The 13,664-nt window shown below is 42.4% G+C and overlaps 1 protein-coding gene across 2 annotated transcripts in view; it reads right to left on the bottom strand.

The window, feature by feature from the left end:
• Positions 1-239: 239 nt before the first annotated feature.
• ADGRA3 (adhesion G protein-coupled receptor A3) overlaps positions 240-13,664 on the bottom strand; it is a 132,727-nt gene continuing 119,302 nt past the window's right edge. For both annotated transcript variants that reach the window (XM_025290244.3, XM_044946040.2), the window contains exons 17-19: positions 5,861-6,006; positions 1,763-1,858; positions 240-1,621 (exon numbers count right to left, since the gene is read on the bottom strand). In XM_025290244.3, coding sequence (XP_025146029.1) covers positions 379-1,621; positions 1,763-1,858; positions 5,861-6,006 — 1,485 coding nt within the window. In that variant the 3' untranslated portion in view covers positions 240-378. The remainder of the gene's footprint in view (positions 1,622-1,762; positions 1,859-5,860; positions 6,007-13,664) is intronic.

Below are 13,664 nucleotides of genomic sequence, written 5' to 3'. Positions count from 1 at the left end.
AACTAAATGCTTCTGGGACTGTAAAATGTAAAAATGTAAGATTGACACAATGATAAACACCTATTTATTGTATTAAATACAAGCCTGAAATGTTAAGTAGATAGTACAGATTTCAAGAAAATTACATTTCAGATTCCCAAAATGTCTTGCTGGTGCTTTGACATGTGAAACATTGTTTAAGAGGCTTTTTCCAAAATTCATAAAAATGCAACACTTGGGGGGATATAAAATACACAAAATCCAAAACTTAAAAGTTTATTCAAAATTCTTTTGAATCCCTAAGGTGGCTGTAAACAGTCTGCTTTTACATGTTCATAGCTTAAAGGAATGTGACTATCACAGTTTATATGGATTTCTTGCCCAGGAAGCCCACCAAGTCTACACAGTAGTTTCGTGTTTCCATAACCCAGTCCTCACATTGCCAGTGCTATCCGTACCCAGCAAGGGTCCCTCCTGCCCACTGCTTTTGATTGGTCCATTCTGAATGGCCAAGTTCAGGCCATAAGACTTCTGCTGACTTTCGAGTTCAACTACAGTTGGCTTCCTTACTGCATCTTTTTTACTACTAGTTGAAACAGGCTTTTCAAAATTCCTGCTGCTTTTGGGAAGCGTACTACAGGCATCACTGCTATCTTGTTGGGGGGAGTTGTACTGTCTCTCTCTGTAGGCTAAGTACGCCCTCCGACTCCGAGAGTGTCCTTCATTACTGCCCAGCCGACTTTTCGGCAGGCCATTCTGCACACTGCCTTCCACGCTCGTGGGGACGTCGTAGGCATATTCTCTGAGGACCGTGAGTCTGCTGGCCCGGTGCCCTTTACTTCTGTTTTTATGATGGCGGCTCGGGTGCATATTTGTTCGAAATGGAACTTCTAAAGGCGCCACATGCATTTTAATATCATTGTCCATTGAATGTTCTGTCAGACTATTGTCGAGCTGAGGTGTGGCATTCAAAGGTAGGGAATTGGTGTGGCACTGGGCCGCGGCAGCCTGCAAGTTGGTTAATTTGCAGCCTTGGGAGGAGTTTTTGAAGCTCGAAGCACTCTTGTTTGTGCATGAAGATTCTGCGCTGCTGTTGGTGCACTTGGGAGCCTCCCCGCTCGGCCCGCTGGAGCTGGGGGGCTGCACATTGACCTGGACTGAATAGGTGCTCCGTCCTGGGCAGCAAGTCATGATCCATGCGAGCCGGACATCCTCCCTGTTGACACAATGGTGAACCATGATGAACGCACTGAGGCTCAAACACGTGGCTCCAAAAAAGAAGCTAAAAACCAAGTCCAAAGGGTAATATAAAGAAACAGCCAAGGCCCCAAACATCCACAGGCCGACATACAAGAGCAAGGTAAGGCTGGCCCCCAGAAGCTGAGCATGGAAAGTGTGTTCGTTTCCCAGGGCCGATGTGGAAATCAGGGACAGAGACATGGAGTCCTGATGATTGACTTCTCCGTTTTCATTGGCTGCCAGCCGCTGCTGCTCCTCGGTGGGCTCCTTCAGCTCGTATTTGCGCTCAGGGTGTCTTTTCAACTGAATAAATATGCTGAGAAAGTACATACAGTTTACGAAAGTGATGAAGCTGGCGGGCCCGTAGAAGGCTCCCAAGGAGGGTTCCCACGCCATCCAGCAACTAGGAAAGAAAATGGAGAACCAGCTCAGATGCTCCATATGTCAAGAAACTGTTTAAAAAGTTGCAATAAGATTTAGTTCCTGGGAAACAGTTCCAGGGGAAGCAACCAACTCAGGTACAAAGAGAACACTGAATACTCACTAGGGTGCATTTGGCCGACTGCCGTAGTTCTTGATGTTTGCTGCTGCAGTGATGCCACAAACTATGACGGGTATACCACCACCGATCAGGTAGAACCTAGTAGGGGCAACGATGGAAACAACAGCTCATCAATCTAATTGCTTTAGGTGTACACATTGTAGGATCTCATTTCTGCAGAAGTTATTCCTTAAAGATTAATCACTATTTCAATAATTCAGGAGAGGTTAACATTTGCAGGCTCCTTTGTTAACAGTAACATTTTTTTTTAAGTTTTTATTTATTCTTGATTTCTTTAGTTTAAAAAAGCAGATCTACCAAGTTTGAGTTGAAGGAAAGCTGATCAGCTTCTGCCACCCTGTGGGCAGGCGAAGTAACACCCAGTTCCTGCAGGTAGGGCTTTAGTTTATACTTGTTTCTTTTAGAGTTAGCCAGTGGAGCAGAAAGTTAGTCCATTGCAAAATGGACTTGAAGATCCCACTGAGCCATGTTCACACTAAAGATGTAACAACATCGTTTATTCATTAATGCCAGGCTAGACCTGCACATTAATGCTTAGCAGGACCTGCTAGATCTAATGTCCTGCTGCTGTGTATGCTTATCCTCAGTCAGCTGAAATGGAAGTAAGGAAGGTACCTGGATCCCAGCTGCCCACAGCGCTTGGGCCCTTCCTCACCAACTGCCCACAGACCTGAGGGAGATGGAGTGCTGACTGGTCCTCTGAAGAACAACTTTTGGGGCAGAGGGGAGCAGCTTCTCTGAGTTCTCTGAAAAGATCCTAGGGAACTTCCTGGCCTGGTAAGCTACCCCTGGGTACAGCCAGTCTTAACTCTGCATTTGCCAAGTCCAGAGACACAGTCCACATGCTGAATTGGCTGGATAAAGGCAATGTTCACAACGCATTTTCCCATATATTTTTTTCTTAGTCATGCTTATGGGTACTAAAAATCTTCAATATGATATTACTGCTGAAAAAGACAGCTAATTACTCCCATAAAACTATAACCATGTCTTTTATTCCACAGATTAGAGGAAGGCCAACATTTGTGACCCTGCCCTTCTTCCTGTTGAACCAATTCATAGCTGCTTCTGACCTGACAAAAAAGCATCAGTTCACCCAAATTTGTCTCGAGTTCCACAGTACTCTCTGCCACTCCTTCCCCACCTCCACTCCCGGACTGCCTGCTACCAACTAATTCTTACTTTAAAGCTTTAAATCTACTTCTCCACTGCTTCTTCCTTCCAGCCTATGTGTATGTTCATGTTTTCTCCATCTTCTAAAACTTTCCTTCAACTACCACCTTCTTTCTTGCTCCCTTTGGTGACAAATTCCTGGAAACAACACCACCAACATGTGCCTCACCTTTATTGCGAGGTGACGCTGCTTCCAAGCTACCGTGCTACTGAAACTGCCCTCTCTGGGGCCAGCAGACTCAGGACAAGTCCCTGCCCATCATCCATGTAGCCCAGATGCTGAGTTTCCTTAAGCTCCAGAACCCGGGGAAAGGAGGGCAGCCTACAGGGTGAACCTGACCGTCTAAAGCGAAGGGCGTACCTACTGGCCACAGAGGACTACATAGGCTTTGGCGCTCAGGCTGCCTTTTACTAAACCCTTTGTGTTTTTAATCACCTAACAGAAAGGAAACCCAACAGAAACAAACAGCTGCATGAGGATGGATCCCTGTCTCTTGGCCAAACACCATCCCCCTCAGGCTCTTTAACACCAGTGACAGAGGTGTCAAATCGCATCCTATAATTTGGCTGTGGCCAAGCACTCCTTCTGTCCCTTGCCACTCACTGAACCACTCTCCCCTCAATCTTCAATGTTCTCTTTCAGTTCTTTCCTTTATCTGCTATGGCCCATCTACTCAACACTGACATGGCCCAGGTATCATTGTTAGCTGACTTTTCCCTGGGAGAGCTCATTCCTTATCACTGCTTCAATGAACACATGTGAACACATCTTCCGTCCTGTCAGGGGGACACAGAGTGTGTCCTCTCTGCTGAGCACCAGACTCCCCAAATGTAAACTTTCCATGAGGAAGTATGGGTGAGCCCACTTCCCCTGTGCTTACCCTCCCTGGGTCCCCCCACCCACTTTTCCTGTGACTTTCTCAGTTGATGGATGCACCATCTGCAGAAGGACTCTAGCCAACTGGAGCAGACAACCTGCAGCCACCTTCAAATCCCCGTACAGAGCTCCCAAATGCAGCTAGTCATCACTCCTAGAGAAACTGCCTCAAGTTCCTGAACACGTGTCCTCCCTAACCTCCATGCCACTGTGCCGGTGGCAGTCCTCATCTGTTGTTCAGTCACACAGTCATGTCTGACTCTTGGGGACCCCATGGACTGCAGCACACCAGGCTTCCCTGTCCTTCACCACTTCCCAGAGCTCGCTCAAATTCATGTCCATCCAGTCGGTGATGCCATCCAACCATCTCATCCGCTGTCACCCCCTTCTCCACTTGCCTTCAATCTTTCCGAGCCTCAGGGTTGTTTCTAATGAGTCCGTTCTTCACATCAGGTGGCCAAAGTATTGGGAGCTTCAGCTTCAGCATCAGTCCTTCCAAAGAATATTCAGAAGTGATTTCCTTTAGGATGGACTGGTTGGATCGCCTTGCAGTCGAAGGGATTCTCAAGTCTTCTCCAACACCACAGTTCAAAAGCATTAACTCTTCAGCACTCAGCCTTCTTTATGGTCTAACTCTCACATCTGTACATGACTACTGGAAAAACCATAGCACTGAGTACACAGACCTTTGTCGGCAAAATCTCTGCTTTTTAATATGCTGTCTAGGTTTGTCATAGCTTTTCCTCCAAGAAGCAAGCATCTTTAATTTCATGGCTGAAGTCACCATCTGCAGTGATTCTGTAGCCCAAGGAAATAAAATCTGTCACTGTTTCCATTGTTTCACCATCTATTTGCCATGAAGTGATGGGACTGGATGCCCTGATCCTAGTTTTTTGAATGTTGAGTTTTAAGCCAGCTTTTTCACTCTCCTCTTTCACCTTCATCAAGAGGCTCTTTAGTTCTTCTTCGCTTTCTGTCATAAAGGTGGTGCCATCTGTATACCTGAGGTTATTGATATTTCTCCTGGCAATCTTGATTCCAGCTTGTGCTTCATCCAGCCCAGCGTTTCTCATGATGTACTCTAATATAAGTTAAATAAGCAGGGTGACAATACACAGCCTTGAAATACTCCTTTCCCAATTTTGAAATGGGCAAAAGACCCTATGCAGTACTCATGAGGATCTCCTAATGACCTCAGCAGAATTATTTGTAGATGTCTCCTACTTTTGGGCATTCTAATGTATAGCCCACAATTTAATCTGGCCCTCTAAAACCTGAAACTCAGCTTCTACTCTGAATCATGCTACTCTACACCATAAACCCTAGGTTCCAGCCACAGTCAAACCACACTTCTCAAATTTGTTCCAGCTTGCGATATGATCCTGTATCTGAAGTGCCACCTCTGCCCTTTATGTGGTAGTCAAGCAATTCTTAATAGCCCCCCATTCTCCCTGACCCCTCAGAATTACAGTTCCTCTTTGGCGCTTTCAGAGAAGGTACTTCCACTCCAGCTCTTACACAGCTACAGTAGTTCTTCTCACACCTGTCTCCTCACAGACTGTAAAGACCTCAAGGACAGGTCTTCTACCCATTGAGAATAATAATTAACTGACAACTGATTTAAATTATGATATTAGGAACAGCACGACACCAAAACTGTTTTTTCTTTCTTGGAGAATAACGACACTGATACATACTTGAGAAGACTGAAATCTACTAAACGACCTCAAGGAAATAAAAACTAATATTTTCAGAGTCTATTCCATGGCCAGTACCATCCGTCTGAAGTGCTTTACACATTAAGTCACTTATGCCTCACAACAAGTCTATGAAAGACAATCATTCCCACTTTCTAGATGAGACAGAAAGACAAGAGAGGATACAGAACTTCACAAAGCTGCAAGGCTGCTTACAAGTCTATTCTTCCACATTCCAAAGTTCACTCAGCAATTTTTTGTTATGACCATACTTCATTAAATTTAATATGTGTGGACATTTAACAGAAGATAGTACACAAAGATATTAGATACCTGAGCATTGGTCTTGGTGGAGGTGGCAGCTCATCAGGGTCCTGGCATCTTTTAGCTTTTTTAGTGACTTGTTTGTAGATGTTCCGAGCTGTCACTCCCACCCATAGTACTGTAGCAAGAGTGGAATAATGAAGAATTATTCCAACCTAGAAAGAAGAATACATGAACTAAAATGAAAAAAAAAAAATTCCCCTTTACAATCAAAATATAATAATTGCCAGTAAGCTTCCTCAAAAAGACTGGTAAGTTATTTTGAATATCTGACTCAGAAACTGTACGAAGGTATATTCTAATGATCCATTCCTTTGCCTGCTAATGAACAAAGAAAACACTCTAAAAGGTGTATAATAGAGGACTGAATCTATAGTTGAATATAGGAGGCCCATGGACTACAACTTATACCTAAGATGACATTAAACATACCAAGGAATTCACTCCTGGACAACAGTAAACCAAAGCCATGTTTCTCATAGATGCTATGCTATAAATTAGAGTCGAGATCCTAAAGTCTATTTTAAAGAGCAATGCAGAGGTGAAGGGTAAGTGCGAGTGAAAGTGAATGCCACTCAGTCGTGTCCAACTCTTTGCAACCCCATGGACTATACAGTCCACAGAATTCTCTAGGCCAGAATACTGGAGTGGGGTAGCCATTCCCTTCTCCAGGGGATATTCCCAACCCAGGGATCGAACCCAGGTCTCCCACACTGCAGGTTGATTCTTTACCAGCTGAGCCACAAGGGAAGCCCAAGAATACTGGAATGGGTAGCCTATCCCTTCTCCAGGGGATCTTCCCAACCCAGGAATCAAACTGGGGTCTCCTGCATTGCAGGTGGATTCTTTACCAACTGAGCTATCAGGGGGACGTCAAGGGTAACTGGAGGGCAAAAGTCACAGCCAACAGAGAATAAACTTTGGAGTCAGAGACCTGAATAGTTCTAATTTACAGCTTTTATGTATCAAAATGGATGGCAAGCGAGCAGTATAACAGATCGGTGATTATTTGAAATGAGTGAGCTCTGGAATTAACAATTTTGCCTGGTTTTAAAACTAGAATCTACCCCTTGTGACACCTAAGCAAACTTGCAGAATATCTCAAGCACTGTTCTCATTTGTAAACTGAGGATAATATTAAAGTACCACAAGGCTTTAAATAGGACACCGTATATAAAGCATTTAGCACTTTGCCTAGTACATTATACGTGATTAAAAATACAGCAATATCTTTATTATTATTAGGAGTATGGTTTTAAGAAAATAACGTCAACATTCTTGAAATTAATGTTCCTCATGTGAAAAGTAGAAAGACTATCCATCCATAAGCATCCCTAGGGGTTTTTGTAGGGACTGAAAGGGCACAATATCTGGGACATAATAAGTACTCGAAAGGTGATGGAGAACTGCAGTATAGGTAAGTGATGACACTGAGTTCCTCCCAGAGGGATGATGGGGGGCACGTTCACCTTGTGAACTGTGTCTGAAGCAACAGCAGTTAGAAATAAAATTCTAGGTAGACAAATATGGGGTAAGAGAGGTTTAAAATCTATTTTAAGAAAAATAAATGCATGGAGCAGCATGGACATAATTTTCTTATCTAATTCTATCTTTTGATCCTTTCGTCTTACACAATGATTACAGGTGAACTTCTATCAATGAAAATTTCCAAGGAAAAAAAAAACTTTTTTTTAACTCAAGAAGGATGACTCTCCAATCTCAAGAAAATCAAATTGACATCACCAATCCTAGGTAAGTAACAGAAGAATCTAGACTGCTGTCTAAGGCTCATGTTAATGAGACATGAACCTCATTAAACTTGATGGCATGGAAGTACACAGATTATTCTGCAGGGCAAACACTAGGGTGGTCACTTGTCCAGGGAAGTCACTGTCCTCTCAATGACTGAAAGGGCTAGGAGGGTGATCCAGCCTGGCTGAACCAGAGGGTCAGAGTATCTTCATCTTTTAAAAATTTGTTGAATTTAATTTTTATTTATTTGTATTTTGGTAGTGTTTTGCAACACAAGGGATCTTAGTTCCCCAATCAGTGATTGAACCTATGTTCCCTGCAATGGAAACATGGATTCTTAACCACTGGACCACCAGGGAAGTCCTCACAATATCTTCTTGAGCAGAAAACTTGCTCCATGGTTCCTATTAGTTTTACTCACTGCACTAGAAAAGCAAAGCTTACAGATGCAAGTGGAACAAAAAGCATAAAATAACCCTCTGAGCTATCTGGAGTCACATCAAATGTTGTAAATAAAAATAGTATAATTGGATTTGGTGCATAAAAACCAAAACATTCAAAACCAATCAATAATATTGACTCAAAATGGTATCCTCTACTGTTTCTACAGTTTTCTCCGATGTAGAGGTCAAAAGAATGAGACAAGGCTTCAAATAAGCTTCAAAACAGAAATTAATTATATTTTCAACACAGGAGGTGCAAGATGGAGAATTTTCTTGTTTTAGATCTAATAGGTAAAACTCAACCTTTAGATTTTGAAGTTTCCTATGGCATTTCAAAATTTGCAGAGAAGTGTTCATACTTAAAAGATACTAAAGCCTTCCAGTTAAACAATTATTACCAATAGTGGAATTTTAGGGGTCTAATGGTACCTGGTAATAGTCACATAAGCAAATCACCAAATGTTCCATAAGACAGAATAAAGGAGGCACTGAGATCTAGTCTAGCAGCAGTGGTATTCCTATCTTTTGGAAAAAGTTGCTTCCTATTTTGGGATTCCCAGGTGGCTCAGCAGTAAAGAATTCACCTGCCAATTCTGGAGACGCAAGAGACGCATGTTTGATCCCTAAGTTAGGAAGATCTCCTGGAGAAGGGAATGGCAACCCATTCCAGCATTCTTGACTGAAAAGTCCCATGGACAGGGGAGCCTGGTGGGCTACAGTCCATGGGGTCACAAAGAGTCGGACACAACTGAGCACACATATGTGCTTCCTATTTTATTCTCCATCGGACACTTGGGCTATTTCTCCCAAATAAATCAGATACATGTGGGAAATTTGTAAACAGTTTGGAAATAATATAATTTATAGGGCATGTAAATGATTCATTAAATGCAACAGATTAGAACTTAAGAAAGTCACCTTACCTCAAGACATCAGTTTTCAAAGGTGCAAAATGGATACAAAAAATTATCTTGAAGAGTTGGACTTTATATGTTACCTAACCATAAACATTCACATACCAGAGACGAGATATTTTAACAGTTGGGTTTTTAACCACCAACAAAACCTATAATAGTGCATCATACACAGCAAGTGTGCAAAAAAATCATCTTTAATACTCATAGTCTGATATGAATATATATAAAAATTAAGAGCATCCACTACTGAATGCTTGCTGCTGCTGCTGCTGCTACTTCTAAGTTACTTCAGTCGTGTCTGACTCTGTGCGACCCCACAGACGGCAGCCCACCAGGCTCCCCCGTCCCTGGGATTCTCCAGGCAAGAACACTGGAGTGGGTTGCCATTTCCTTCTTCAATGCATGAAAGTGAAAAGTGAAAGGGAATTCACTCAGTCGTGTCCGACTCTTATCGACCTCATGGACTACAGCCCACCAGGCTCCTCCGTCCATGGGATTTTCCAGGCAAGAGTATTGGAGTGGGGTGCCACTGCCTTCTCCAGAATGCCTGCTATGTACGCCAAAATGTATTAGACAATTTTTTATGTGCTTCTATTTTATCCTCTTAGTGTCACAATTTGCTTAGTGCTACAGACAAGGAGATGGAGGCTGAAAGAAGTTAAATCATCCTCCAGAGGCCACATAGAGAGTGGTGGGGCAGCAACTCAAACCCAAAGCCTGAGACTCTTCTATTACATCATCCTGGTCCTCAATAATAAGAAGGCAGTGTTAAGGGTGGGGATTGGCAAGGAATACTCAAAGAGACTGTCATTTGAATCAGGGCTGTGCCGCCCAAAGGCCTTAGACTTGGGGCAAGTTATTTCAATTCTGTAAGACTCAATTTCTGTACTAATAAAATATGAGTAAGAACTACCTCCTAGGGTTAATGTGAAAGTTAACATGCAGTAGCTGGCAAGTAGAAAGCTCTTAACATCCATGGATTGAATCTTTCCCTGTGTATCCTATGTGCCCGTGCAGCAGTCCTCTGGATAACAGAGACCAGAAGACACCTGAGAAGGTCAGCTGGCACAATAGTTAACAGATGAAATCATGGAGTGGTAGAGCAACACAGTGTCCTAAATATTTGCAGCCAAATCCTTTCACTGCATAGCTAGGAAACCAAGGACCAAAAACTAACGATCACACAGTTATCTGGCAGCACATCCTGACCCAGAACCCAGATCTCCTCCAAACCCTGTTGAGTCAACAGCCTCTTCTACTCTATCACTCAACTTCTCAGTTTCCCTTTGGCTCCTTTTGCATAAGAAAGTTCAAGGCTAGAGCATGCACCCATGGCACCACCCAGAAAGGATGACATAAGAACCAGAGTGGGAAGTCCCTGTCTGGTGAGGCCTTTAATAACCTCAGCCAATTACTTCAGGGAATAAACTGCATTAGAACCTGTTCACACCATTCATAAGATACATGAGCTCTAAAAGGGAGATATGCCAAAGACAACACCGATCATGTGCACCTAAGAAATGCATGTAGAAGATGTATGCTTCAGGGTTCAGTTTTAGAGATGGAAGACGAGCCCACCCCCTTATTTTGCAGAAGAAACATGAAGTCCCTACTAGGTTATGGGGCTGTCCAGGTGTCTAAGTAGGTAAAGAATCTGCCTGAAATGCAGGAGACCCAGGTTTTATCTCTGGGTTGGGAAGATCCCCTGGAGAAGGAAATGGCAACCCATTCCAGCATTTCTTGCCTGGGAAGTCCCATGGACAGAGGAGACTGGCAGGTACAGTCCATGGGGTCACAAGAGCCAGACACAACTGAATGAACAAACCACCACCACTAGGTTTGTTCATGACAAACGTGAGTTTGAGCGAGCTCTGGGAGTTGATGATGGACAGGGAAGCCGGGAATGCTGCAGTCCATGGGTCGCAAAGAGTCGGACATGACTGAGCAACTGAACGGAACTGAGGTTAAGAGACAAGCCACACAGGCCGTTCTGGCAGACACAGCTAGCTACTAACTGAATAAGTATTAGAAAGATAAAGTGAAGCAACTCATGTCTGAGTCAGAAATAATAAGAATGATGCTATGTCTTTCACAGAGGAAGAACACTATAAAAAAAAAAAAAAAAAAGAAGAAAACAACATATGAAAACATCTAGAAGCCTGCCCACCTCACACTTTTTCAGGTAATTCTTTACCTAATAGACATTCATTCTTGAGGCCCTGAAAACTCAGTGTTCTTTGCTATCCTTTTCATTCTAGAAATGGTATAAAATACCATTCAGGATGATGAAAGGCAGTCATTTCTACTATGGCCTCTTTCTGTTCATTTCCTTAGTGAAATAAATTTATGTGTCTACTTCCAGAAATCAATGAGTATTTTTAGACAGAACTGAGACTATTACCACCATTGTGTGTTGAGTACTCTAATAGTCTATGTTCAAAACAACTCCAGGCTTGAATGAGTTCTACTATTTGCACACAGAGGCTATGTTTGTTCATTTACGCAGTATCTGCTGAGCACCTACTATGTGTCAGGTCTTATACTGATTCTTGGATGAACATTGGTGAATTGAATCAGTACAATCCCCATCCCTGTAGAGCTTCGAGTCTAGGGACAACAAATAGGTAAATGCTAGTCAATTACGCAGTTTTGCAGGCACTATGGAATGTTAATCAGCAGCAAAGGATAATGAGGGGACGAGGTGGAGGGACTGCATCTCTAAAACAGTAAACTGAGACCTACAAAGTAAGTGGGAGTCACCCAGATGAAGAAGGGAGAAAACACTGAGAAAAGAGAAGCACTATCTTCGGTACACGTATTAAGTTGATTTGGGATCCATTACCTAACTTCTTGTAGGCTTCAAACAAGTTTGATTTCAGATGTATAGTAATGGCCCTAATACAGGGGAATATTCTGCACAGCTAAGAGATAATTATACCAATAACCGTCGTAATAATAGCTTACATTACTGAGCACTTACTGTATACCTGGTACTCTGGAGTCATTTAATTCTCTCAACAATTCTTATATATACACACACATACATATTTGAAACTGTTTTACATGAAGAAAATATTGGATTCATCATCAGCCTTAGGTTAATGACACATTCTAATGACTGAGCCGAGCACACAAGCATGGCCTGCCTTTAGTTTCTTAAATAGTTGTTATTTATGTGTCCACAAACCTATCAATAAGACAAAAGGTAGGATCTTGACAAAAGCCTGTATCAGCACATAAGAACCCCTTCACCCAAGGTAATCATCACCATTTATCCTATGCTTATCATCCCTTTGCTTTCTTTCTTAAGATTTTACTGCACCTATGTATTTTCATTAAAAGTATGCTATTTCATTTTAGTTATGTTTATCTTTATAAAGAAAACTATCAGGATGAATGTAATTTATGGGACTTAATTTTTTCACTTATATTCCTGAGACTGACTCACACTGCTATGCCTTGTTGTAATTCATTAATTTTGACTCTTGCATAATATCACCATTTATTCATTCACTCTCTCAGTGATGGGCACTTGGGTTGCTTCCAGGTTTCTGCTACGGTGTAGACTGCTGCTATGAATATTCACAGGCACTCACTCTAAGCCCTACAGTGGGACTGTGTGAAAGTTTACCTGTATAAAGTAGAGCCTCCCAGAGTCATCCGCTTACATTCCTACCCAGTATGTATAAAATATGTGGATCCACGTGTTCTTCAATACTTGGCACTGCCGGGCTTAATTTTTGCTGACAGAAAAGGCATAATGTGGTAGCGATCTGAATTTGCATCTCCGTCACCACCAATGCGGTGTACGCTGGCACTGTGTCTATTCTCTTATGAAATGCCTGTCACTCTCACCACTTCTCCAACTGGGCTGTTTGTGGCATTCTCACTGATTAGTTTTTAATATATACATTTTTTTATTCTAATGCTCTGTCAGTGGTTATGTATTGAGAATTCATGCTGTGATATGCTTAGTCACGCAGACGTGTCTGACTCTTTGTGACCCCATGGACTATACAGTCCAAGGAATTCTCCAGGCCAGAATACTGGAGTGGGTAGCCTTTCCCTTCTCCAGGGGATCTTCCCAACCCAGGGATTGAACCCAGGTCTCCCGCACTGCAGGCAGAGTCTTTACCATCTGAGCCACCAGGGAAGCCCATATGTACTGAAAATAGTGTCTTCTAATGTGGAACTTGTCTTTTCATTTTCCTTACGAATCTTCATTTTTTAAAGAAAAAGATATTCTTTTTAATTTAGTCAAAAGTACATTCTTTCTTTTCTAGTCATATTTAAGAAATCCCTCCTTATCCCAAGGATTATATTTTCTAATATAAATTTTAACACTTTCATTTAGACTTATAATATTTAATCTACCCAAAACTGACTTTTTTAACATGGCATGAAGTACAGATCCACTTTAATCTTTTTTTCCACATAGATTTTCCTCAGCTCCCTTAACTGGACAATGGTCTGTCTTTACCCAGCTGATGAGACACGTAACATCTGTCTCATACCAAATCTCTGCATGGGTCTGCTTCCAAGGATGCTATTCTACTGTGTTGGTCCATTTATCTATCCCTACTCTAATGCACAGTTTTAATTCCAACAGCCTCAACAGTTTGGGTGATTAGAAGACTTCCTGCTGCTGCTGCTAAGTCGCTTCAGTCGTGTCCGACTCTGTGCGACCCCATAGATGGCAGC

Source organism: Bubalus bubalis, chromosome 7, assembly GCF_019923935.1.
Source record: "Bubalus bubalis isolate 160015118507 breed Murrah chromosome 7, NDDB_SH_1, whole genome shotgun sequence".
Taxonomy (NCBI): domain Eukaryota; kingdom Metazoa; phylum Chordata; class Mammalia; order Artiodactyla; family Bovidae; genus Bubalus; species Bubalus bubalis.
The sequence above is the reverse complement of the archived record's forward strand: the minus strand, read 5'-3'. Positions and strand labels throughout refer to the sequence as shown.